Source organism: Pseudophryne corroboree, chromosome 1, assembly GCF_028390025.1.
Source record: "Pseudophryne corroboree isolate aPseCor3 chromosome 1, aPseCor3.hap2, whole genome shotgun sequence".
Lineage (NCBI taxonomy): Eukaryota > Metazoa > Chordata > Amphibia > Anura > Myobatrachidae > Pseudophryne > Pseudophryne corroboree.
Window position 1 is genome coordinate 1,137,619,783 of NC_086444.1, and position 26,996 is coordinate 1,137,646,778.

At 45.7% G+C, this 26,996-nt stretch overlaps 1 protein-coding gene across 5 annotated transcripts in view; it reads right to left on the reverse strand.

The window, feature by feature from the left end:
* Positions 1 to 2,059: 2,059 nt before the first annotated feature.
* AFAP1 (actin filament associated protein 1) overlaps positions 2,060 to 26,996 on the reverse strand; it is a 230,302-nt gene continuing 205,365 nt past the window's right edge. For all 5 annotated transcript variants that reach the window (XM_063923969.1, XM_063923982.1, XM_063923995.1 and 2 more), the window contains 3 exons: positions 19,407 to 19,597; positions 10,886 to 11,047; positions 2,060 to 8,564 (listed from right to left, as the gene is read on the reverse strand). In XM_063923969.1, the coding sequence (XP_063780039.1) occupies positions 8,538 to 8,564; positions 10,886 to 11,047; positions 19,407 to 19,597 (380 nt within the window). In that variant the 3' untranslated portion in view covers positions 2,060 to 8,537. The remainder of the gene's footprint in view (positions 8,565 to 10,885; positions 11,048 to 19,406; positions 19,598 to 26,996) is intronic.

Consider the following 26,996-nt stretch of genomic DNA (forward strand, 5'->3'; position numbering starts at 1 on the left):
ACCTCTAAACCCAAACCCCTGCGCAGTGTAGTCAGCACTAGCAGAGATAAAAGAGAGATATGGTGACTAAATCACAGAGAAAAATACGTAATACAGTATACCTCTGTGAAAATCCTATATTAGATAAAACCTGACGCACCAAGCCCCCTCAGGTTATAGAATATAGGGATAGCAGGTTGAGTGAAAGACACGAAATGGACACCACTCAGCTATCAAATGCACACACAGAAAGTCACAGTTTGTACAATGCAGAGGTTATTACTGACAATAATACTGCACTGGACTAGCTTACACAGCTATATAACAATAGATATAACAGTATACAGTAAGAACTGGATGTATATCACGGGGTAATTGTACTATAAAACACTGACTAAGTGCACTCTTTCTTAACTATCACTGTCTAAAAAGGCAGGTAGATATGCAGCTCCAGGGCGGGAACACTTGCTAGAAATGGCGCCCTGGGGCTGGGGCTTCAGGTCTAAGCCTTATCCCCTCTGCTGGCAAAACCACCGGGTTTTGTGGGCGATATAAGATGTTTTAGAGAGAAAACCTGACCTGCGCCCATGCCCTGGTGATGTAGTGGGATCGCCTGTACTGCCACAGTGTCCACCGCCAGCGCGCGCGGCCCACCTCCCACTGACCGCGCCGGATCGCGATAAAGACCGGGTCCGACCCACTTACCATCTCCCGAAGCACGGCCACGCGATCCTGCAGAGCTCAAGCCGTGTGTGTCTAACGTGAAGAAAACCGGAGCCTCCACTGTAGGTACCCGGCAACCAGGGCTTGAGAGTGTACAGCGCCGCTGGGGAGAGCTGGAGCTGCAGCAGTGAATGTCACAAGACATTTACCACCACTGCTGCCCTTGAAGTCTTCACTTTTTACCTCATAAAAAGCTTTTCTCAGGGCTGCTTGGAGCAGCCCCTCTGTTCAGTGCCTGCTTACTGCAGCACCAACTTACAAAACTGAGCTCCTGTGCTGGGAGGCGGGGTGATATAGGAGGCGGCGCTGTGCATTCTGGGAACAGTCAAAGCTTTGAGCCTGTTGGTGCCTCGGATCAAGATCCTATTCTACACCCCATTGTCCAATCCTTGAGGAGCCCAGTGTACCCCGCAGCAGAAAAGAATTTTAGAACATAGCACACGTTTCATCCAAAGAAGACCTGTTTAATGGTGTCAAGTGGCTTTACTTTGTGGTGATAGTAGTACTCTCCAGCCACTGGACGATTACCTACACTCAAAATTGCTTTGTGCATGTTATCTACCAGTGTACGATAGGTGAGCTTGCTTTACCCCATTAGGGAGATATTGCAATATGCATTGCTTTTGTTTTGAAAGTGTAGGTTTATGTCATTTATTAAACAGAATACGGTAGACTTCAGTTCCCTTTTCTACTGGTTTCCATGAAATTCTCATCAGGAGAACCTGGATCAAAGTGTACCCAATGTTAGGATCTTCTATGTGTTGGGATAGTCTGTGACTCGAAAAATGTTCACAGTGGGTTATGCTATAGTGTGTGTTGCACGAAGTTCAGTGCTTGGAAGAAATTTCACATCTACAGGGATAGAGCCTATACACATGCGGTAATTTATCACAAATTACATTGCGGTGATGATAAAAAAGCATACATTTACTACTATACTGTAATATTCTCATTTTCATTTTTTGTATACATGCAACAATTTGGAGCTAAGATGTTAATGTTATAACAAATTCACAAATGTCCAAAAGACATACTATGACAAAACTAATCTTAAAAAAGGGCCAACAAAGTTATAAAAGTGACAAAAGTGGGCCAACAAAGTTACAAAAGTAGGCCAACAAAGTTAAAAATGTGTAATTATAAAGTAGATCAGGCTAAGCTCAATAATTAATGCTGCTTTATATGTTAGACAAGCTGCTAACAGCTGCAATTCACAAAGGCAGTGTGTAGTTGTGTAGTTTGTGTATTTGGCTATAAACAGTCCACCTAAAATTGAACTACCAAATCAAATATCATTGTGGTAAATATAACTGGACACAAACACAACTTAGTTTTGTAAATGAACTTTTATTAATAGTGCACATAACTGAAAGCACTCAAAGTGAGTGCAAGTCCATATTAATACAGTGTACAGAAATATTTAAAGAATATTCTAAAATACAATAATCCGTTGTATCCACTTTAAATAACAAGTAGACATGTCTTATTTAAATAAAATATGCATTTTAAAAATTAAATATGTCCCATAAAATAAATCTATTTACAGACCTTATGAAAAGGGATAACCAGGATATGCAGCACCTCTTTTTATTGCAGGAATTCAACACAAAAATGTCCTTTTGAAATGGACTAAAAACAAATTACAAATCCTGAAATGCAGTACATGCATGGCAGGAAGTGCAGACATCAATACGTATATTACAGACACCTTAGTGTATGCAATAAAACACTGATGTGTACCTGCCTGAAAGTGTTACTATTTGTTGGAAACATGTCATTGCACATTGATGTTCATTCACTTTATTTTTTTACCCACCAGTAAAGAAAATATTCATTTACCTCTTCAAAAGGAAAAAAAGCACCAGATAACCTCTATAAATCTATTCTTTACATGCCTAATTTATCTCATGGTTATAACGAATGATGGTAAAAAAATATGGGTGGTCATTCCGAGTTGATCGCAGCAGGTACTTTGTTAGCAGTTGGGCAAAACCATGTGCACTGCAGGGGAGGCAGATATAACATGTGCAGAGAGCGTTAGATTTGGGTGGGGTGTTCAATTTGCAATCTAAATTGCAGTGTAAAAACATAGCAGCCAGTATTTACCCTGCACAGAAACAATATAATCCACCCAAATCTAACTCTTTCTGCACATGTTATATCTGCCTCCCCTGCAGTGCACATGGTTTTGCCCAACTGCTAACAAATTTGCTGCTGCGATCAACTCAGAATTACCCCCATGGTATGATAATGTTGAGAGAAAGTTACCAATTGCAGCGATACATTCTGGGTTAGCAAACTAAACAATTGACGTTTAAACCTTAGATTTATGGGGAGATTTACCAAAGTTTGCAGAGAGATAAAGTTCCAACCAATCAGCTCCTGTTACGTTAAAGGCTGCTTTTGAAAAATAACAGAAGCTGATTGGTTGGTACTTTCTCTCTCTACAAGCTTTGATAAATCTCCCCTGTAGTCTGTAAACCTAAGATGTTGTAAACTAAACCATTATGTATACTGGAAAAACACGTTGTTTGTCGTGAACCAATAATTTTGAGAAAACAGCCAATCTATGACATCACTGTTGTCCCTAGTCTTCGGGAGAACGGATGTATTTAAAAAAAGAAATTAAATAAAACATCAAATATAGGGGAGTACCAAAATGACCAGAGGTTGGTCTACATGCCAGTTCTCATTGATTTATCCAGTTATGTATTTATTTCTGCAGTCGATTTCATCTAAAACGTTTGGAAAGATTACAGACCATGAAAAAAACAAAATTGTTTTTTAGGCTACAGAGGGCCCATCAGGAGTCAGAACCATCTTATCCAGACAAACACTGTATGTAAAATAACTGCATAAAAAAATAATAATACTATTTTAATAAACTCAGTACTTTGTTCTAACGATAGGTAAGTACCCTATGGCATATCTCAGTAGCTTCTGTATTTCTGTTCCTATACATGTGCCAAAATAAGACAACAGGCCAGAGACAAATAATTATTACATGATAAAATGGCAGAAGAAAGAATATTTAAAAAGAAGAAATATTTCAGTAATGTCAGTACTAACTAGTGACACCCACATGTGGGGAGAGAACCTAAACACACACAACATGTAGTACATATGAAGCACAATAATACACCATAACGTGGCACCAGACATAATGGCAATTACTAGATTATAGTGAGTGCGGTCATTATTATACATCTCTTCTCTGTTGTGTGAGAACATGTATAACAACAACTGGCAGCACTGCACAATCTTACATGACAAGTGAATGGCCTATTTCATGTATTTCACCAGGTACTAGGATATTTTATATTTATCAAGGCAGTTTTCAAAGAACCAATCAGATGTCTCATTTGATTTTTAGCTGTACTAGAAAAATGACTGTCACATGCTGACTGGTTACTACGGGCAACACTTCCTTATGTTCTTCTTCTGGGGAAGGTGATGAATAAGTACATATGGTATACATAAAATTAATTTAATTTTTAAAACCGGCATTCAGAAAAAAAAAAACACCTGAGTTGTCCAAAAAAGATATCTGCTTATACTGGGAAACATCCTGTAACAAATGCTGAATACATTACTCTGCAACCAGACACTTAATCACATTATAATGAATTAAAGCTGTGTACACCAAAATGATTTATGTATATAGGGCACTAATGTACTGTGTACGCATCGCGAGTTTCCGGACCATACATAGACAGTGTCTAGTGAGACAGCCAATAGATCGACACCATATGGTCGAGAGGCATTAGGTCAACGGAGACAAAAGGTTGACAGGCAAATTGCTGACAGTACAAAATGTAGACACTTTTTGGGAGGGTTTCACATTTTTTGAACTTATGCTTGATTTGCCATCCACGTGGACTACAATTGGGAATGGTAACCTTGCCCGAAGCATGATCGGAGTAGCCCGCAAGGGTACACATTTCCACTAATTGGAGTTACAGGTGATGAAACATACAAAATGACACAAAAAACACACAAAAAACTTGTGTTGACCTTTTTTTGTCGACCATTTCCATGTCAACCCTGTCGACCTTTTGTACATCTACCTTTTACCAGTTGACCTTTTGACCCTGTTAACCTAATTCCTGTCTATCTAATAACTGTAGATCTTTTATACCACAGCTGTGCAGCACGATATACAGTAAGGGTGAATGGGGAAACTTATCCTGTAATACATACATTTTCAAGCTCAGTATGTGTTAAAATATGAAAAAAGTTAAAAACAAGTAAATTACTCAGAAAGACAGGAGAAAAAAAAATAAAAAATCTTTTTTTAGTTTTCAATAGGGCAGCAGATGATCAAATACTACATAATATTAAAAGTTTTTTTTTTTTTTTAAATGAATATTTTATACCTGTTTTGCAGTTGTTTTTTTTTTTTTTTGGGGGGGGGACCACTAGTGGTTGGAGAAACGCAGCTTGCCCTGACTACTATGGAGAATATGGCAATCACCTATGCCGCAGACGGTCCCATGGAGTGTAATACAAAGCGTTTAGCTGTCAGTTTTCCCTACGGTATAATGAAGACTGCGTCACCCTCACTGATCCATTTAATGCAGAACGAAGACAGAAACAAGACATGTAAAGATTGTAATTACAAGTTTGTTTTTTGTTTTTTTTACTTTTTCTTTTTTTGACCAAATGTCCAACAAAACCCTACAGTTAATGCTTCCCAGAAATTATTTACAAATATAAATTAAAACCATTAACAATATTCGCTGAAATATACAAATAAATAATTAAATTCAAAGTAACAAAATGATTCTTAATATTTCTTGTAACAGTTTTGGCTTTTTGTGGGCACAGATTTCGGAGCACTATGGGCCAAATGTAATAGGTCCCGACTTGACAAAAGTGCCAATGTAAAAATTGCCGCTACATGTGGCATTATGTACGTAATACGAATATGCTATAACCCATAGCAACAGAGACAGATTTTGAGTCTTCTGTGACACAGATGAAAGCGGATATTAGTTGAGTTTTTTTACAAAACATGTGCTTGCCATGTGCTATTATTAACATGTACCTTACGCCGCAACACATGGGGGGCAAATTCTGACACACAAAGCTGTTGCGGCATGACAGATGCACACCGGGCACAGCAAGGAATACTTATACAAAGACTGGCATCCACTTAGGTAACACTTGCAGCATTTAAGGCCCTATGTGACTTCAGAACAAGATATTCATGTGAGTTGATATAAAAATGTGACCTGATGCTAAAGAAATAAAAAACTTTGGGACAGATTTAACATCGAGTGATATACTTGTTATCACTCGTTCCGAATGACAAATGGTGCTCCGGCCAATCAGCTCCTGTCATTTTTGAAACACAGGACAGTTAGGAGCGGATTGGCTGGGGCACCACTTATCACTCGGAACAAGTGATAACAAAAATTTCACTTGTTGTTAAATCTGCCCCTTTTTTGGAGTTCCGGGGTGGAATATGCTCTAAGTGCTCACACCGATTAGTCGCAAGCTCACCTGCTGCGCGAGTAGGTGTGACTGTATGCTACACTTACGGTACCGCTGCACTCGCCAATTCTTGTCGTAGCGCCCTAGGTGCGAGTCCGAGATGAGATTGCACAGTGAAGGCGGCAGGATGCGACTAACCCCTAGGACTGCCGTTGGCACCGTTCTTGTATATTACTGCGATTGCCAAGGTGTGACTTCATATCGGAACCGCATTGCGTTTAGGTTCTGTGGCCCTTTACACTGACTTATAAATGTACAAACTCCTCTCACACATTAGTATTACCATTAGCTGAACCAAGACACGTCTTACAGCAATATGTTACCATCCTGATTATACCTGTTAGGAGTAACAAGATCCATATGATATATGGTGTGCTCCTGCTGGGTGACTGACAACACAGCGTGGAAATATTTTATCAAAAAACGTGGGACTCTTTCCCAAAGACACAGCGTTATTATGTGACTCTGCCGTTGTACTATCTTATACATTATTATATGTGCAGAAACCTAAAATGAGAAAGTGGCCACACACATTCAGGCATTTGGTACGTCAACCAACTAGCAGGTAAGTTCCAGTACTCCTTTTCCCATCCAATTGGAATTCTCCAAGCAGCTGCGTCTGAGGAATGACCGCACCCACATCACTCCCTCACAATGGGTGCTGTGGGTCGAATCAGTATTCATTAGAATGTAGCCTAACAATTCACCAAACACCAGTGACATCACTAAAGCATGCTGAGCCATTGTCGAGTGATGTCACTGGCACTGAACTGAATATGAGATCACCAAATCCCTGCTTCCCACAGGGGTAGGTGACTTTTGCCAAGGGGTTTATATATTTACAACGCGGCCACTGACTGCCACACGTTTTGTACTGCAGAATTTAAAACAGCGATCGCCTTATGTGCAAAACACACCTGGCAAAATCGCAGACAGGCTGCCGTGTAGTAAATACACCATAAAGTGTTTTTTCTTTCTTGTGTCAACATTACATAATATATTTCTCCATTTAACCTTGGTTGGAAAATGCACAGTGCCGTGCAGATGAGATGTACAGTATTTCGCGGATTCAATTACAGCTGTAGTAACTATGGATAACAAACATAAAGGGCCCTGTATTTCAGTGTCTTTTAAAAGGATTTGGACACCGCAAAGGTGCATCATGTTCCAAAATAAATATCTCTTGAGTTACACGGATCCGGAAGGATGTAAAGTTTGCACACACTAAAATAAAGTTCTGGCATTGTTGGTTGGACTTTTATACACTAGATTTCAGGTTGCACATAAGATGGGAGTTCTGTTTAAGATGGGATGTTGCCCATAGCAACCAATCACATTCCAGGTAATCTATTCTAGAAGGTGCTAGATAAATGAGAAGTAGAATCTGATTGGTTGCTATGGGCAACATCCCATCTTAAATAGAACTCCCATCTTGGTAAATTTACCCCATAGTGTGGTTATAACCCGGCCTAGTAGGTTTTTTTTTAGCCAAGACCAGTGGCTACAGATGGTGATAAGAGGTCAATCATGAGAAATCCCCGGGCTACTCAGACACATAAATAATATGTACAAATGATATAGTAGCACATTTCATAGGTGTATGAGCCATGTCATATCATAATCATTATCTCGTGCCGCACCCTTCCCACCGACAGTAAATTAAAAACATATTTACAAATGATCAGTGAATAAAAATAAAGACAACACAACATCTGGCAATTCACTAAGACCCACAATCTCATCCACGATCATGCGAATTCCACCTCATTTTCAACATCAGGGAATAGCTCTCACGCGGTTGCCCAGGGCGATTTTGGTTACTGTAGGCAGGCCAACTCACACCAATCGCTCTGTGCGCAGACATATTCTCAGGTTGTGCAGTGGAGAGTGGAATGTACAAAGTAAGGATCGATGGCTTTCTCCCGACTCTTGGCAGGAATCAGTCAGGAACCCTCCAAACCTTACATCAGACAGCCGAAGCAAACACAAGAAACACCACAATTATGTGTGAAGGCATGGTGCGAGTGTTTAGGGTAAGGTTCTGTAATTGTCAGCGTAGAGAAGGAAGTTGGGAGACACCAATGAGCATTCAGCCCTCACATCGAAGGGTCAACGCACCAACAGTGAAGAGAATGAGCCTGTCCGAGAGCGCTCCGTAAGGCAGAATAATTGCTCCGCTGAGACAGCTGCTCCGTAGCTGCCCTGTCATGTGCAGCAGAGAACTTCATGTAACAAACAAGCAAAGTACGCTGTACCCTCGTATACAAAATACCGTGTTCAGTCTCTTGGTCCGTGCTAGTTAAGGCTCTGATACAGGAAACGCAAGGAATAGTTCTGGTTTATGTGCCGTTTTTCAGCTCCCATTCCTGAAATAATAATAAAAAATTATTATTATTATATATAAGTAATGAATGAATGAATGATAGGACAGTAATGGGATTGTACTCATTTATTCTTTCCCTGCCAGGACCATTTTGCTTGATTTCTATTTACTTTCTTTCTATCTATCTATCAGAACCTGAGAAAACCATTCCTTAGTAAAATAATATGATGTGGAACTTCAATAACAGATAGAACAATTCCATGAATGTGCCACTAGAGGGAGTACAGATTCTCTTCTGACTTCCAATGTGAGCCGCACTTTGTAATGATCTAATCCTGTACTCCTGATTGCTTCTCTGTTACATCAGTCCCCAGCGTGGCCACACGTTATCCAAATTTAGATCCAGTTAGATCAGAGTGACGGAGCCATTTAGATCATCGAGCGTCATTCCAACCACCTCACCCAGCTATTCCAATCTAGCAACATTATGGTCATTCGCTGCTCACACACTTATGGGAGGATAACGGAAAAAAATAAAAAATATGATTGTTCAGAGTGACTGTGGACCTCCAGCTGTTGTAGAACTACATATCCCAGCATGCCCTAATAGCAAAATTGTGGCAGGGCATGCTGGGATATGTGGTTCCATTACAGCTGGAGGGTCGCATGCTGAATACATGTCTAGCCTATTTAAATGCCTGACGGCAGAACAATGAATACAGACTTGTGCGTTACTGTAAATATTTCTGGAACTACGGGAAGGTTTCTAGGCTATACCTAGCAGATATTCTAGGTATCACTGATAACAGAGAACAATAGCATATACACATCCACACTGCACACGTACAGTACATGCAATGCTAAATACCTCACATTCTGCCAAGGTATGATCGCATTACACATCTATGTGCGAATGTTAGCAGCTTTATTACAGAAGTGTGATTTAGCGCTAGTGATCCTTTAAGGCGTATAAGTTCAGTGTCACACTAGTGAGTAATTACTTATCCAATAAAGTCCAATGCCAGCAGTTTATTAATCTGCAGCGATGGGAGCCGTCTCCTCCCTGCACAGTGCATCACAAGCTAATGTAATAACCCCGAAACTCCCATTCTGCCAAGCTATTTTGTAGCCTGAAGGAGATGGCTGGCTTTTATGTGGAAAAGGACATTTTAGGCTGCCAAGGAGTTATTGCACTGGGGTTTCCCAACAACTGCGGAGGTCAATGCAGAGCTCTGCGAGTAGGCTCAACTAGTTCAGCCAATCAGAGTACAATGGAAGCGGCCAGATTTTCACAGTCCATAGCAGAATTTGCTACAATTGGGCATTATACAGCCCATAGCAAATCCCCCCCTCCCCCCCTTACCCCAGCAGTTTAGAGAAATGGTGACGTCTGCACTGTGCTTAGTTATTTAAAGGAACACGTTGCCTCCAAGCTTATGAATCTAAGAACGTCACGTGAGGTACGTCCTTGTTGGAGCACTACAATTCCCATAATGTCTGTTCTGCAGAACTTAATTATAATGCAAGGCTCATTTTAAGGATCCCTGAGCCTGGAGAAGTGATAAAGAAGTGATAAGTGGCAGATGATAACACACCAGCCAATCAACTCCTGTCATTTTTCAAACCCATGAGGATTGGCTGGTGCGTTATAACATTCCACTTATTACTGCGTTATCACTTCTCCAGGCTTAATACATCTGCCCCCATGTACACTAAATATTCAGTTCTGTTCTCTGATTACAAATGTTACCACACATGCTTCACCAACTTATTCTCTCTCTCTCAGATCCCAGGGTCCCTAAATCCATCCAAAAACTGACACGGCATATTTTACATTGTAGTCAAGTGCAGAATAGCGTTCCATTGGAGAGCACAGTTACTTCTATCTCTGAAGCAATGTGGTTCACTTGTCAGATGGAACAGGTTTCTAGCATAGTTGATAATGAAATTGCTCCCTTTCTCTCCGCCTGGTCCTCAATTGTCCTTTCATAAGGCTCCTCCCCATATGACTTTGGGGTTTTAACTTAGTGGCCTCCAGGTGGGGGGGATCTCTCAGCAGCCGGACGTTGTCTTGTGTGTGATCCACTGTCACTATTCAGATATGTTACTTGCGTCATCACTATGATGTTTTGTTAACCTGACTTACCATGTTTGGATATATTCTACTGCTACCTCCCCTAATCCATTTAAATTGTTAAAAATGATTTTCAATAAAAAATGATTAACTTATGAAGCCCACAGAAAAAAAACAGAGGGAACAATTACAGGGACAACGACCTCCAGGGATGAATCTTTAAACCCAGTCCATGGAACTATGTACAATACACTGCTTGTAAGGATTGTGGTCTCTACCACCACTCTCACCTTTGCCTTCCTTAGGACGTGCCCGCGTACCGGGGAGCTCTTGGCTGCAGCCTGTCTCTTTAATGCCGCAGCGCTGTTTACTGGTAAAGAGCATTCTGCGTCACTGGTGTCACAGCTGGAGATGGGAGAGTTTTCCACCGTGCGATGCCGGAGAACTGGAGACTGAAGAGACGCACTGTTACTAGACACCGGGAGAATACACTATGAATGCTTGCTGTAATACTGTACTGCTGTGCTCAGGGGCTGCTGTGAAGGTCATTTATGAAGTACTCACTAGCCGCTGTTTGGGGGGGGGCTACGATCTAGCTCTGCGCCCGCACTTGTGCAGATTATCGCTTCAGGGGCAGGACGTGGGAGTAGACGTTTGCACAGGCAGACAGGAGGAGTTGGGGGGGGGGGGGGGGGGGTGCAGGCATTGTTAGTAGAGTGCAGAGTAGGAGCACAGCCTGTATTTGCAGACTTTAGTGGGTCAGTGGATTAGTGGGGTTTTGCACCAATTGAGAACTGGCAGAGAATTAGCTCATTATATGATATATATATATATATATATATATACACACATACATACAACCAGGCTGTACCCCTGTCGGGTATTGATTGCTGGCAGTAATGTGGCGGAACGGCAAGCCAGCCCTTACTGGCGACACCAGAATTAAGTAGTGACCTGTGCAGTTTAATTTCTGTATTAAACAAGAAACGTTGGCATTGTGTTTGTTTCGGGTATAGTGTGCGATAAGGGAGAGGTGGGAGCATGCGGAAGACAAAACGTGGAGATATAGTGGGAGATGCATCAAACCTTGGAGGGAGATAAAGTGGAGATGTTGCCCAAAGCAACCGATCCACGTCTGTCAATTCAATGCCGATTGGCTGCTTTGGGCAACTTCTTCACTTTATCGCTCTCCAAGGCTTGATACCACTTCCCCTAAAAGTGTCAGACAGGAGATGGGGAGACTAGGAGCAGCAGGAGGCAAGAGAGAGACATGAGGCACAGGGCAGAAGCAAGACACGGGAGAGTGCAGCACCAGTCATGATACATAGGGCAGAAGCAAGACATGGGAGAGTGCAGCACCAGTCATGATGCACAGGGCAGTAGGAAGACATGGGAGAGTGCAGCACCAGTCATGATGCAGCGGGCACAGGGAAGACATGGGAGAGTGCAGCACCAGTCACGATGCACAGGGCAGAAGCAATACATGGGAGAGTGCAACACCAGGCATGATGCACAGGGCAGTAGGAAGACATGGGAGAGTGCAGCACCAGACATGATGCACAGGGCAGAAGCAAGACATGGGAGAGTGCAGCACCTGACATGATGCACAGGGCACAAGGAAGACATGGGAAAGTGCAGCACCAGTCATGTTGCAGCGGGCACAGGGAAAAATAAGATTTTACTTACCGATAAATCTATTTCTCGTAGTCCGTAGTGGATGCTGGGACTCCGTAAGGACCATGGGGAATAGCGGCTCCGCAGGAGACAGGGCACAAAATAAAAGCTTAAGGATCAGGTGGTGTGCACTGGCTCCTCCCCCTATGACCCTCCTCCAAGCCTCAGTTAGGATACTGTGCCCGGACGAGCGTACATAATAAGGAAGGATATTGAATCCCGGGTAAGACTCATACCAGCCACACCAATCACACCGTACAACTTGTGATCTGAACCCAGTTAACAGTATGATAAACGCAAGGGAGCCTCTGAAAAGATGGCTCACAACAATAATAACCCGAATTTTTGTAACAATAACTATATACAAGTATTGCAGACAATCCGCACTAGGGATGGGCGCCCAGCATCCACTACGGACTACGAGAAATAGATTTATCGGTAAGTAAAATCTTATTTTCTCTGACGTCCTAGTGGATGCTGGGACTCCGTAAGGACCATGGGGATTATACCAAAGCTCCCAAACGGGCGGGAGAGTGCGGATGACTCTGCAGCACCGAATGAGAGAACTCCAGGTCCTCCTCAGCCAGGGTATCAAATTTGTAGAATTTAGCAAACGTGTTTGCCCCTGACCAAGTAGCTGCTCGGCAAAGTTGTAAAGCCGAGACCCCTCGGGCAGCCGCCCAAGATGAGCCCACTTTCCTTGTGGAATGGGCTTTTATTGATTTTGGCTGTGGCAGGCCTGCCACAGAATGTGCAAGCTGAATTGTACTACAAATCCAACGAGCAATCGTCTGCTTAGAAGCAGGGGCACCCAGCTTGTTGGGTGCATACAGGATAAACAGCGAGTCAGATTTTCTGACTCCAGCCGTCCTGGAAACATATATTTTTAAGGCCCTGACAACGTCAAGCAACTTAGAGTCCTCTAAGTCCCTGGTAGCCGCAGGTACCACAATAGGTTGGTTCATGTGAAATGCAGAAACCACCTTAGGTAGAAATTGAGGACGAGTCCTCAATTCCGCCCTGTCAGAATGAAAAATTAAGTAAGGGCTTTTATATGATAAAGCCGCCAATTCTGACACACGCCTGGCTGAAGCCAAGGCTAACAGCGTCGACACCTTCCATGTGAGATATTTCAAGTCCACAGTGGAAAGTGGTTCAAACCAATGTGACTTTAGAAAACTCAACACCACGTTGAGATCCCAAGGTGCCACTGGAGGCACAAAAGGAGGCTGTATGTGCAGCACCCCTTTTACAAATGTCTGAACTTCAGGTACTGAAGCCAGTTCTTTTCTGGAAGAAAATCGACAGGGCCGAAATTTGAACCTTAATGGACCCTAATTTTAGGCCCATAGACAGTCCTGTTTGCAGGAAATGAAGGAAACGACCCAGTTGAAATTCCTCTGTAGGGGCCCTCTTGGCCTCACACCACGCAACATATTTACGCCAAATGCGGTGATAATGTTTTGCGGTTACGTCCTTCCTGGCTTTGACCAGAGTAGGAATGACTTCTTCTGGAATGCCTTTTTCCCTCAGGATCCGGCGTTCAACCGCCATGCCGTCAAACGCAGCCGCGGTAAGTCTTGGAACAGACAAGGCCCCTGCAGTAGCAGGTCCTTTCTTAGAGGTAGAGGCCACGGTTCGTCCGTGAGCATCTCTTGAAGTTCCGGGTACCAAGTCCTTCTTGGCCAATCCGGGACCACGAGTATAGTTCTTACTCCTCTCCTTCTTATGATTCTCAGTACTTTTGGTATGAGAGGCAGAGGAGGGAACACATACACTGACTGGTACACCCACGGCGTTACCAGAGCGTCCACTGCTATTGCCTGAGGGTCCCTTGACCTGGCGCAATATCTGTCCAGTTTTTTGTTTAGACGTGACGCCATCATGTCCACCTTTGGTTTTTCCCAACGGTTTACAATCAGGTGGAAGACTTCTGGGTGAAGTCCCCACTCTCCCGGGTGAAGGTCGTGTCTGCTGAGGAAGTCTGCTTCCCAGTTGTCCACTCCCGGAATAAAAACTGCTGACAGTGCTATCACATGATTTTCCGCCCAGCGAAGAATCCTTGCAGCTTCTGCCATTGCCCTCCTGCTTCTCGTGCCGCCCTGTCTGTTTACGTGGGCGACTGACGTGATGTTGTCCGATTGGATCAACACCGCCTGACCCTGAAGCAGAGGTTTTGCTTGACTTAGGGCATTGTAAATGGCCCTTAGTTCCAGAATGTTTATATGAAGAGATGTTTCCATGCTTGACCACAGGCCCTGGAAATTCCTTCCCTGTGTGACTGCTCCCCAGCCTCTCAGGCTGGCATCCGTGGTTACCAGGATCCAATCCTGAATGCCAAATCTGCGGCCCTCTAGTAGATGAGCACTCTGCAGCCACCACAGGAGAGACACCCTTGTCCTTGGCGACAGGGTTATCCGCTGATGCATCTGCAGATGCGATCCGGACCATTTGTCCAGTAGATCCCACTGAAATGTTCTTGCATGGAATCTTCCGAATGGAATCGCTTCGTAAGAAGCCACCATTTTTCCCAGGACCCTCGTGCACTGATGCACTGAGACCTGGCCTGGTTTTAGGAGGTTCCTGACTAGCTCGGATAACTCCCTGGCCTTCTCCTCCGGGAGAAACACCTTCTTCTGGACTGTGTCCAGAATCATTCCTAGGAACAGTAGACGTGTCGTTGGAATCAGCTGCGATTTTGGAATATTTAGAATCCACCCGTGCTGACGTAACACTACCTGAGATAGTGCTACTCCGACTTCTAACTGTTCCCTGGATCTTGCCCTTATCAGGAGATCGTCCAAGTAAGGGATAATTAAAATGCCTTTTCTTCGTAGAAGAATCATCATTTCGGCCATTACCTTGGTAAAGACCCGAGGTGCCGTGGACAATCCAAACGGCAGCGTCTGAAACTGATAATGACAGTTTTGTACTACAAACCTGAGGTACCCTTGGTGAGAAGGGTATATTGGGACGTGGAGATAAGCATCTTTGATGTCCAGAGACACCATATAGTCCCCTTCTTCCAGGTTCGCTATCACTGCTCTGAGTGACTCCATCTTGAATTTGAACCTTTTTATGTAAGTGTTCAAGGATTTCAGATTTAAAATTGGTCTCACCGAGCCGTCCGGCTTCGGTACCACAAACAGCGTGGAATAATACCCCTTTCCTTGTTGCAGGAGGGGTACCTTGATTATCACCTGCTGGGAATACAGCTTGTGAATGGCTTCCAAAACTGCCTCCCTGTCGGAGGGAGACTTTGGTAAAGCAGACTTCAGGAACCGACGAGGGGGAAACGCCTCGAATTCCAGTTTGTACCCCTGCGATACTACCTGTAGAATCCAGGGATCCACTTGCGAGTGAGCCCACTGCGCGTTGAAATTCTTGAGACGGGCCCCCACCATATCTGAGTCTGCTTGTAAAGCCCCAGCGTCATGCTGAAGACTTGGCAGAAGCAGGGGAGGGCTTCTGCTCCTGGGAAGCGGCTGCATGGAGCAGTCTTTTTCCTCTTCCTCTGCCCCGGGGCAGAAAAGAGTGGCCTTTTGCTCGCTTGTACTTATGGGAACGAAAGGACTGAGTTTGAAAAGACGGTGTCTTTTTCTGCTGATGTGGAGTGACCTGGGGTAAAAAGGTGGATTTTCCAGCCGTTGCCGTGGCCACCAGGTCCGATAGACCAGCCCCAAATAACTCCTCCCCTTTATACGGCAATACTTCCATGTGCCGTTTGGAATCCGCATCCCCTGACCACTGTCGCGTCCATAACGCTCTTCTGGCAGAGATGGACATAGCACTTACTCTTGATGCCAGGGTGCAAATATCCCTCTGTGCATCACGCATATATAGTAATGCATCCTTTAAATGTTCTATAGTTAACAAAATATTGTCCCTATCCAGGGTATCAATATTCTCAGTCAGGGAATCCGACCATGCGACTCCAGCACTGCACATCCAGGCTGAGGCGATTGCTGGTCGCAGTATAACACCAGTATGTGTGTATATACTTTTTAGGATATTTTCCAGCCTTCTATCAGCTGGTTCTTTGAGGGTGGCCGTATCAGGAGACGGTAACGCTACTTGTTTAGATAAACGTGTGAGCGCCTTATCTACCCTGGGGGGTGTTTCCCAACGCGACCTAACCTCTGGCGGGAAAGGATATAATGCTAATAATTTTTTAGAAATTAGCTGTTTTTTATCGGGGGAAACCCACGCTTTTTCACACACCTCATTTATTTCCTCTGACTCAGGAAAAACTATTGGTAGTTTTTTCTCACCCCACATAATACCCTTCTTTGTGGTACTTGTAGTGTCAGAAAGGTTCAATGCCTCTTTCATTGCCGTGATCATGTAACGTGTGGCCCTACTGGACATTACGTTTGTCTCGTCACCGTCGACACTAGACTCAGTATCTGTGTCAGGGTCTGTGTCGACCCACTGAGGTAACGGGCGTTTTAGCGCCCCTGACGGTGTCTGAGACGCCTGGACAGGCACTAATTGATTTGCCGGCTGTCTCATGTCGTCAACAGTTTTTTGCAAATTGCTGACATTATCACTTAATTGTTTAAATACAATCATCCAGTCAGGTGTCGACTCCCTAGGGGGTGACATCACCAACACAGGCAACTGCTCCGCCTCCACATCATTTTCCTCCTCATACATGTCGACACACGCGTACCGACACACAGCACACACACCGGGAATGCTCTGATAGAGGACAGGACCCCACTTAGCCCTTTGGAGAGACAGAGGGAGAGTCTGCCAGCACACACCCAGCGCTATATATATATATATATACAGGGATAACCTTATATAAGTGTTACTCCCTTATAGCTGCTGTTAATATATTTATTTGCTGCCAAACGTGCCCCCCCTTCTCTTTTTTACCCTGATTCTGAAGCAGGACTGCAGGGGAGAGTCAGGGAGCCGTCCTTCCAGCGGAGCTGTGAGGGAAAATGGCGCTTGTGTGCTGAGGAGATAGGCTCCGCCCCTTCACGACGTCCTTATCTCCCGCTTTTTCTGTGTAAAATGGCAGGGGTAAAATACATCCATATAGCCCAGGAGCTATATGTGATGTATTCTTTTTAGCCACCTAAGGTATATACTGTAATATTGTGTCTCAGGGCGCTCCCCCCCCAGCACCCTGCACCCTCAGTGACCGGAGTGTGAAGTGTGCTGAGAGCAATGGCGCACAGCTGCGGTGCTGTGCGCTACCTTAGTCTGAAGACAGGATCGTCTTCTGCCGCCGATTTCACCGGACCTCTTCGTCTCTTCTGGCTCTGTAAGGGGGACGGCGGCGCGGCTCCGGTGACCCATCCAGGCTGAACCTGTGATCGTCCCTCTGGAGCTAATGTCCAGTAGCCTAAGAAACCCGATCCACTCTGCACTCAGGTGAGTCCGTTTCTTCTCCCCTTAGTCCCACGATGCAGTGAGCCTGTTGCCAGCAGGACTCACTGAAAATAAAAAATCCTAAACTAAACTTTTATTCTAAGCAGCTCAGGAGAGCCACCTAGATTGCACCGTTCTCGGCCGGGCACAAAAATCTAACTGAGGCTTGGAGGAGGGTCATAGGGGGAGGAGCCAGTGCACACCACCTGATCCTTAAGCTTTTATTTTGTGCCCTGTCTCCTGCGGAGCCGCTATTCCCCATGGTCCTTACGGAGTCCCAGCATCCACTAGGACGTCAGAGAAACATGGGAGAGTGCAGCACCAGTCATGATGCACAGGGCAGAAGCAAGACATGGGAGAGCGCAGCACCAGTCATGATGCACAGGGCAGAAGCAAGAGATGGGAGAGTGCAGCACCAGTCATGATGCACAGGGCAGAAGCAAGACATGGGAGAGTGCAGCACCAGTCATGATGCACAGGGCAGAAGCAAGACATGGGAGAGTGCAGCACCTGACGTGATGCACAGGGCACAAGGAAGACATGGGAAAGTGCAGCACCAGTCATGTTGCAGCGGGCACAGGGAAGACATGGGAGATTGCAGCACCAGTCACGATGCACAGGGCAGAAGCAAGACATGGGAGAGTGCAGCACCAGACATGATGCACAGGGCAGTAGGAAGACATGGGAGAGTGCAGCACCAGTCATGATGCACATGGCAGTAGGAAGACATGGGAGAGTGCAGCACCAGTCACGATGAACAGGGCAGAAGCAAGACATGGGATAGTGCAGCACCAGTCATGATGCACAGGGCAGAAGCAAGACATGGGAGAGTGCAGCACCTGACATGATGCACAGGGCACAAGGAAGACATGGGAAAGTGCAGCACCAGTCATGTTGCAGCGGGCACAGGGAAGACATGGGAGAGTGCAGCACCTGACATGATGCACAGGGCAGAAGCAAGACATAGGAGAGAGTGCAGCACCAGACATGATGCACAGGGCAAAAGCAAGACATGGGAGAGTGCAGCACCAGACATGATGCACAGGGCAGAAGCAAGACATGGGAGAGTGCAGCACCAGACATGATGCACAGGGCAGAAGAAAGACATGGGAGAGTGCAGCACCAGACATGATGCACAGGGCAGAAGCAAGAGCATTCCAGTCCATAAACCAGCAGTGTGTCCCTACTGTGGGGCCACCAGGCAAGGTATAACTTCTGCAGTACAGCTCTGCAATGCGGAATAGTACACAGGACGAGACGCATGCTGTGTGCCGGTGGCAGGCATTGTATTATAATGGACAATGAAGGGCGCAAACTAGTACTTGTAACATGACTGGCACTGTGTAACTGTAGTAGGCAGAGGAGTCACACTGCCTTTTCTTTATGTACAAATGTAGCACTGACCTTCTTGTTGCACAGAGAAATGGATTACTAGGTGCACTCTGAGCAATCTTATAAAAATATCAAATACGCTGAGCACAGGCAGCCCCATGCCATTTCATGATCAGTTTAAGGAAAAATTAGGCTAAAGAGGACTCTCAGGGTACTGAAACGAGAGAGAGAGAGAGAGAGAGAGAGAGAGAGAGAGAGAGGGGGGGGGGGGGGGGGGGGGGGGGGAGGGGAGGTATGCAACCGGAATGTGCAGGGTGGTATGTGCGGTAGGTGTGCAACCAGAGTGTAAAGCATTTTGAAGTGCACCAGCATCTTCAGCAATGACCTCATCTGCACTGTCACTGGGCACCTTAATTGTCTCACCTGGGGCCTCGATGTCTCGTTCTTGGGTTCTATAGCAAGACCAAGAGTTATTCCACCGGCCATAGCCTTCTTCAGACTTTCCTTCACCTCCGTCAAGTCCAACTCCAGAGTTACTCGCTCACCCTCCTTTAGCTTACACTCCTCCTCCAGCTTCTTTAGCTTTTCCTCCAGCAGAATCTGGGACTTTCGCCCTGTAAATCAAGGAAATATCAAATGACAGTGAATTAGTGGGGGCGAACACATCACTTCGGTGCAACTCTGGATAACTCCTCATACAACCTGCAGCCAGGGTAGTAAAAGAACAAACCTGTAACTGAGCTTAAGGTCAGTGTGTACATGCAATCAGGACATTTCCCTACAGGTTCCCCTCTGCAATGTATTCACTTTCTACATTCTTCTACACCAATGTCATTGATAATCTGGTCACTATGGACCCCTCTAGAACAGTTGTCAGAAATGTTTCCATCGTATTGTCTTTTAGTATTTCAATGCAATAATTGGTAATAAACATGATGGAAAGTATTAAAAGTGCAACATAACAAGGCATATAAAATCATTTTATTGTGATTATTAATAAATAGGTGGGACTCTGCCTTTGGCACTTTCATCAACACTTTAAAAGCAAAACGTCCTTTAGACACAAATAAATTTTTTTGGTATCTCTGATCTTATAGAGATTCCGGTGGTTGAACTGGTATAATATGGTGGGCAGCGCATTGGGATCCTGAGTGCTGCAGGAGTTATAGATAAAATAAGAATTTACTCACCGGTAATTCTATTTCTCATAGTCCGTAGTGGATGCTGGGGACTCCGTAAGGACCATGGGGATTAGCGGCTCCGCAGGAGACTGGGCACAACTACAAAGAAAGCTTTTAGACTACTGGTGTGCACTGGCTCCTCCCACTAAGACCCTCCTCCAGACCTCAGTTAGGATACTGTGCCCGGAAGAGCTGACACAATTAGGAAGGATTTTGAATCCCGGGTAAGACTCATACCAGCCACACCAATCACACCGTATAACTCGTGATACAATACCCAGTTAACAGCATGATAACAACTGAGCCTCTCAATAGATGGCTCAACAATAACTCTTTAGTTGAGCAATAACTATATACAAGTATTGCAGACAATCCGCACTTGGGATGGGCGCCCAGCATCCACTACGGACTATGAGAAATAGAATTACCGGTGAGTAAATTCTTATTTTCTCTAACGTCCTAAGTGGATGCTGGGGACTCCGTAAGGACCATGGGGATTATACCAAAGCTCCCAAACGGGCGGGAGAGTGCGGATGACTCTGCAGCACCGAATGAGAGAACTCAAGGTCCTCCTCAGCCAGGGTATCAAATTTGTAGAATTTAGCAAACATGTTCCTGACCAAGTAGCAGCTCGGCAAAGTTGAAGAGCCGAGACCCCTCGGGCAGCCGCCCAAGAAGAGCCCACTTTCCTTGTGGAATGGGCTTTTACTGATTTAGGATGCGGCAGTCCAGCCGCAGAATGTGCAAGCAGAATCGTACTACAGATCCAGCGAGCAATAGTCTGCTTAGAAGCAGGTGCACCCAACTTGTTGGGCGCATACAGGATAAAAAGCGAGTCAGTCTTCCTGACTCCAGCTGTCCTGGAAACATAAATTTTTAGGGCCCTGACTACATCCAACAACTTGGAAGCCTCCAAGTCATTCGTAGCCGCAGGCACCACGATAGGTTGGTTCAGATGAAAAGCTGATACCACTTTGGGGAGAAACTGGGGACCGATCGGTACACCCACGGTGTTACCAGAGCGTCCACAGCTATCGCCTGCGGGTCTCTTGACCTGGCGCAATATTTTTCTAGCTTTTTGTTTAGGTGGGACGCCATCATGTCCACCTGTGGTTTTTCCCACTGGTTTACTATAATTTGAAAGACTTCTGGATGAAGTCCCCACTCTCCCGGGTGGAGGTCGTGCCTGCTGAGGAAGTCTGCTTCCCAGTTGTCCACTCCCGGAATGAACACTGCTGACAGTGCTAACACGTGATTTTCCGCCCATCGGAGAATCCTTGTGGCTTCTGCCATCGCCGTCCTGCTTCTCGTGCCGCCCTGTCGATTTACATGGGCGACTGCCGTGATGTTGTCTGACTGGATCAGTACCGGCTGGTTTTGACTTAGGGCATTGTAAATGGCCCTTAGTTCCAGAATATTTATGTGCAGGGAAGTCTCCTGACTTGACCATAGTCCTTGGAAGTTTCTTCCCTGTGTGACTGCTCCCCAGCCTCGAAGGCTGGCATCCGTGGTCACCAGGACCCAGTCCTGTATGCAGAATCTGCGGCCCTCTTGAAGATGAGCACTCTGCAGCCACCACAGCAGACACCCTTGTCCTTGGAGACAGGGTTATCAGACGGTGCATCTGAAGATGCGATCCGGACCACTTGTCCAACAGGTCCCACTGAAAGGTTCTTGCATGAAACCTGCCGAATGGAATCGCTTCGTAGGAAGCTACCATTTTTCCCAGGATCCGCGTGCAGTGATGCACCGACACCTGCTTTGGTTTTAGGAGGCCTCTGACTAGAGATGACAGCTCCTTGGCCTTCTCCCCCGGGAGAAACACTTTTCTCTGTTCTGTGTCCAGAACCATCCCTAGGAACAGCAGGCGTGTCGTAGGGACCAGCTGTGACTTTGGAATGTTTAGAATCCAGCCGTGCTGTTGTAGCACTTCCCGAGATAGTGCTACCCCTACCAACAACTGCTCTCTGGACCTCGCCTTTATCAGGAGATCGTCCAAGTACGGGATAATTAAAACTCCCTTCCTTCGAAGGAGTATCATCATTTCCGCCATTACCTTGGTAAAGACCCTCGGAGCCGTGGAGAGACCGAACGGCAACGTCTGGAATCGGTAATGACAATCTTGTACCACAAACCTGAGGTACTCCTGGTGAGGATGGTAAATGGGGACATGTAGGTAAGCATCCTTGATGTCCAGCGATACCATGTAATCTCCCTCGTCCAGGCTCGCAATAACCGCCATGAGCGATTCCATCTTGAACTTGAATTTTTTGATATATGTGTTCAAGGATTTCAAATTTAAAATGGGTCTCACCGAACCATCCGGTTTCGGTACCACAAACATTGTGGAATAGTAACCCCTTCCTTGTTGAAGTAGGGGCACCTTTACTATCACTTGTTGTGAATACAGCTTTTGAATTGCCTGTAACACTGCCTCCCTGCCTGAGGGAGTGGTTGGCAAGGCAGATTTGAGGAAACGGCGGGGGGGGGGGGGAGACGTCTCGAATTCCAGTTTGTACCCCTGAGATACTATTTGAAGGATCCAGGGATCCACCCGTGAGCGAGCCCACTGCTTGCTGAAATGCTTGAGACGGGCCCCCACCGTACCTGGCTCTGCCTGTGGAGCCCCAGCGTCATGCTGTGGACTTAGAGGAAGCGGGGGAGGACTTTTGCTCCTGGGAACTGGCTGTATGCTGCAGCTTTTTCCCTCTACCTCTGCCTCTGGGCAGAAAGGACGCGCCTTTAACCCGCTTGCCCCTATTGGGCCGAAGGGACTGTACCTGATAATACGGTGCTTTCTTTGGTTGTGAGGGAACATGGGGCAAAAATGTAGACTTCCCAGCTGTTGCTGTGGAAACGAGGTCCGAGAGACCATCCCCGAACAATTCCTCACCCTTATAAGGCAGAACTTCCATGTGTCGTTTGGAATCTGCATCACCTGTCCACTGCCGAGTCCATAACCCTCTCCTGGCAGAAATGGACATTGCACTAATTTTGGATGCCAGCCGGCAAATATCCCTCTGTGCATCCCTCATGTATAAAAGTGCGTCTTTTATATGCTCTACGTTTAGCAAAATAGTGTCCCTGTATAGGGTATCTATATTTTCTGACAGGGAATCTGACCACGCAGCAGCAGCGCTGCACATCCAGGCTGAAGCAATAGCTGGTCTCAGTATCACACCTGTGTGTGTATATATAGATTTCAGGACAGCCTCCTGCTTTCTATCAGCAGATTCCTTCAGGGCGGCCGTATCCGGAGACGGTAGTGCCACCTTCTTTGACAAGCGCGTGAGCGCTTTATCCACCCTAGGGGATGTTTCCCAGCGTGACCTATCCTCTGGCGGGAAAGGGTACGCCATTAGTAACCTCTTAGAAATTACCATCTTTTTACACACTTCATTTAATTCTTCAGATGGAGGAAAAGCTACTGGTAGTTTTTTCTCTCCAAACATTATACCCTTTTTTGTGGTACCTGGGGTAATATCAGAAATGTGCAACACATTTTTCATTGCCTCAATCATGTAACGTGTGGCCCTACTGGAAGTTACATTAGTCTCTTCGTCGTCGACACTGGAGTCAGTATCCGTGTCGACATCTGTGTCAACCATCTGAGGTAGCGGGCGTTTTAGAGCCCCTGATGGTTTTTGAGACGCCTGGGCAGGCACAGGCTGAGAAGCCGGCTGTCCCACATTAGGTATGTCGTCAAACCTTTTATGTAAGGAGTCGACACTATCACGTAATTCCTTCCACAGCACCATCCACTCAGGTGTCGAACCCGCAGGGGGTGACATCACATTTACAGGCATCTGCTCCGCCTCCACATAAGCCTCCTCATCAAACATGTCGACACAGCTGTACCGACACACCGCAAACACACAGGGAATGCTCTGACAGAGGACAGGACCCCACAAAGCCCTTTGGGGAGACAGAGAGAGAGTATGCCAGCACACACCAGAGCGCTATATAACACTGGGATCCCACTATCAATGAGTGTTTTCCCTATAGCTGCTTTTTTATATATATTACATATATATATATATCTATACTGCGCCTAAATTTAGTGCCCCCCCTCTCTTTTTTACCCTTCTGTAGTTTTCTCAGACTGCAGGGGAGAGCCAGGGAGCTTCCTTCCAGCGGAACTGTGAGGGAAAAATGGCGCCAGTGTGCTGAGGGAGAAGCCCCGCCCCCTTTTCGGCTGACTTTCTCCCGCTTTTTCTGTGATACTGGCAGGGGTAATTTTACATCTATATAGCCTCTGGGACTATATATGATGTATATTTTGCCAGCCCAGGTGTTATCTATTGTCCTCAGGGCGCCCCCCCCCAGCGCCCTGCACCCATCAGTGACCGAAGTATGAGGTGTACATGAGGAGCAATGGCGCACAGCTGCAGTGCTGTGCGCTACCTTGGTGAAGACTGAAGTCTTCTGCCGCCGATTTTCCGGACCTTCTTCGTGCTTCTGGCTCTGTAAGGGGGACGGCGGCGCGGCTCCGGGAACGAACACCAAGGTCGGGTCCTGCGGTCGATCCCTCTGGAGCTAATGGTGTCCAGTAGCCTAAGAAGCCCAAACTACCACCTGTTAGGTAGGTTCGCTTCTTCTACCCTTAGTCCCTCGCTGCAGTGAGTCTGTTGCCAGCAGATCTCACTGAAAATAAAAAACCTAAATATACTTTCTTTCTAGGTGCTCAGGAGAGCCCCTAGTGTGCATCCAGCTCGGCCGGGCACAAGAATCTAACTGGGGTCTGGAGGAGGGTCTTAGTGGGAGGAGCCAGTGCACACCAGTAGTCTAAAAGCTTTCTTTGTAGTTGTGCCCAGTCTCCTGCAGAGTCGCTAATCCCCATGGTCCTTACGGAGTCCCCAGCATCCACTTAGGACGTTAGAGAAGTATGGTTTACACTCTGCACTACTTCAGCTCCTTCTGTATATTTAAAGCAGAACTACTTTATTTACTAAGCGAAAAAAAGGAGAGAAAGGATCGTCTTATACTGGCGCACAAGAAGAGGATTTAAACTATAACCTTAATTTAATATTGTTTAAAAATCCTAACCTGTGAAATACATTTGAAATAAAGTTAGCACAATAAAATGTGTAAGAGTAGTGAAATAAAGTTGGAAGTTTGATTAAAGACACCAGTCTCGCTGTTCCATCATTATATGCTGTTGTCCTGTATATTAAATTATATATATTAATTCATTAATAAATAACAGTAACTCATAATGCTGACATATGGGGGGGTTTCAAATCTTATTGCACTCCCGATTTTCCGTCTAAAGTGACGGGAGATCGAGGGGCGACATTCAAATGCCCTCCGTTATCGCGCCCATTACGCTCTGGTTTAGGCGCGCAAAGCACCTAAACCTGACTAAAGTAATGGGCGCAAGCGTGGAAAAAACCTGTTTAGGCGCCCAACGGGTCTCTTTACGCGCATTTCAGCTCGCTACCCCCTGGGGGTAGTGAGCTGAAATGAACTTGTTGTGCCCGTCGGCAGCAACATTAGAATAGCAGTGGATGCGATTGCGGGTGGGACATTAGAATCCGGCCCTTATAGTATGTGCATGAAAAGAAAAGGGGGGAGGGGTTACATATAAGCTGTGTTATATAGTAACAATACACTGATAAGAAAGTGATAACTAAATATTTAATAAATAACACTTAATTGATCTGTTGCTTCAAAAAAATAAGAATTTACTTACCGATAATTCTATTTCTCATAGTCCGTAGTGGATGCTGGGAACTCCGTAAGGACCATGGGGAATAGCGGCTCCGCAGGAGACTGGGCACAAAAGTAAAAGCTTTAGGACTACCTGGTGTGCACTGGCTCCTCCCCCTATGACCCTCCTCCAAGCCTCAGTTAGGATACTGTGCCCGGACGAGCGTACACAATAAGGAAGGATTTTGAATCCCGGGTAAGACTCATACCAGCCACACCAATCACACCGTACAACCTGTGATCTGAACCCAGTTAACAGCATGATAACAGAGGAGCCTCTGAAAAGATGGCTCACAACAATAATAACCCGATTTTTGTAACAATAACTATGTACAAGTATTGCAGACAATCCGCACTTGGGATGGGCGCCCAGCATCCACTACGGACTATGAGAAATAGAATTATCGGTAAGTAAATTCTTATTTTCTCTGACGTCCTAGTGGATGCTGGGAACTCCGTAAGGACCATGGGGATTATACCAAAGCTCCCAAACGGGCGGGAGAGTGCGGATGACTCTGCAGCACCGAATGAGAGAACTCCAGGTCCTCCTCAGCCAGGGTATCAAATTTGTAGAATTTAGCAAACGTGTTTGCCCCTGACCAAGTAGCTGCTCGGCAAAGTTGTAAAGCCGAGACCCCTCGGGCAGCCGCCCAAGATGAGCCCACTTTCCTTGTGGAATGGGCTTTTACAGATTTTGGCTGTGGCAGGCCTGCCACAGAATGTGCAAGCTGAATTGTACTACAAATCCAACGAGCAATAGTCTGCTTAGAAGCAGGAGCACCCAGCTTGTTGGGTGCATACAGGATAAACAGCGAGTCAGATTTTCTGACTTCAGCCGTCCTGGAAACATATATTTTCAGGGCCCTGACTACGTCCAGCAACTTGGAGTCCTCCAAGTCCCTAGTAGCCGCAGGTACCACAATAGGCTGGTTCAAGTGAAACGCTGAAACCACCTTAGGGAGAAATTGAGGACGAGTCCTCAATTCTGCCCTGTCCGTATGAAAAATTAGGTAAGGGCTTTTATAGGATAAAGCCGCCAATTCTGAGACACGCCTGGCTGACGCCAGGGCTAACAGCATTACCACTTTCCATGTGAGATATTTTAAGTCCACAGTGGTGAGTG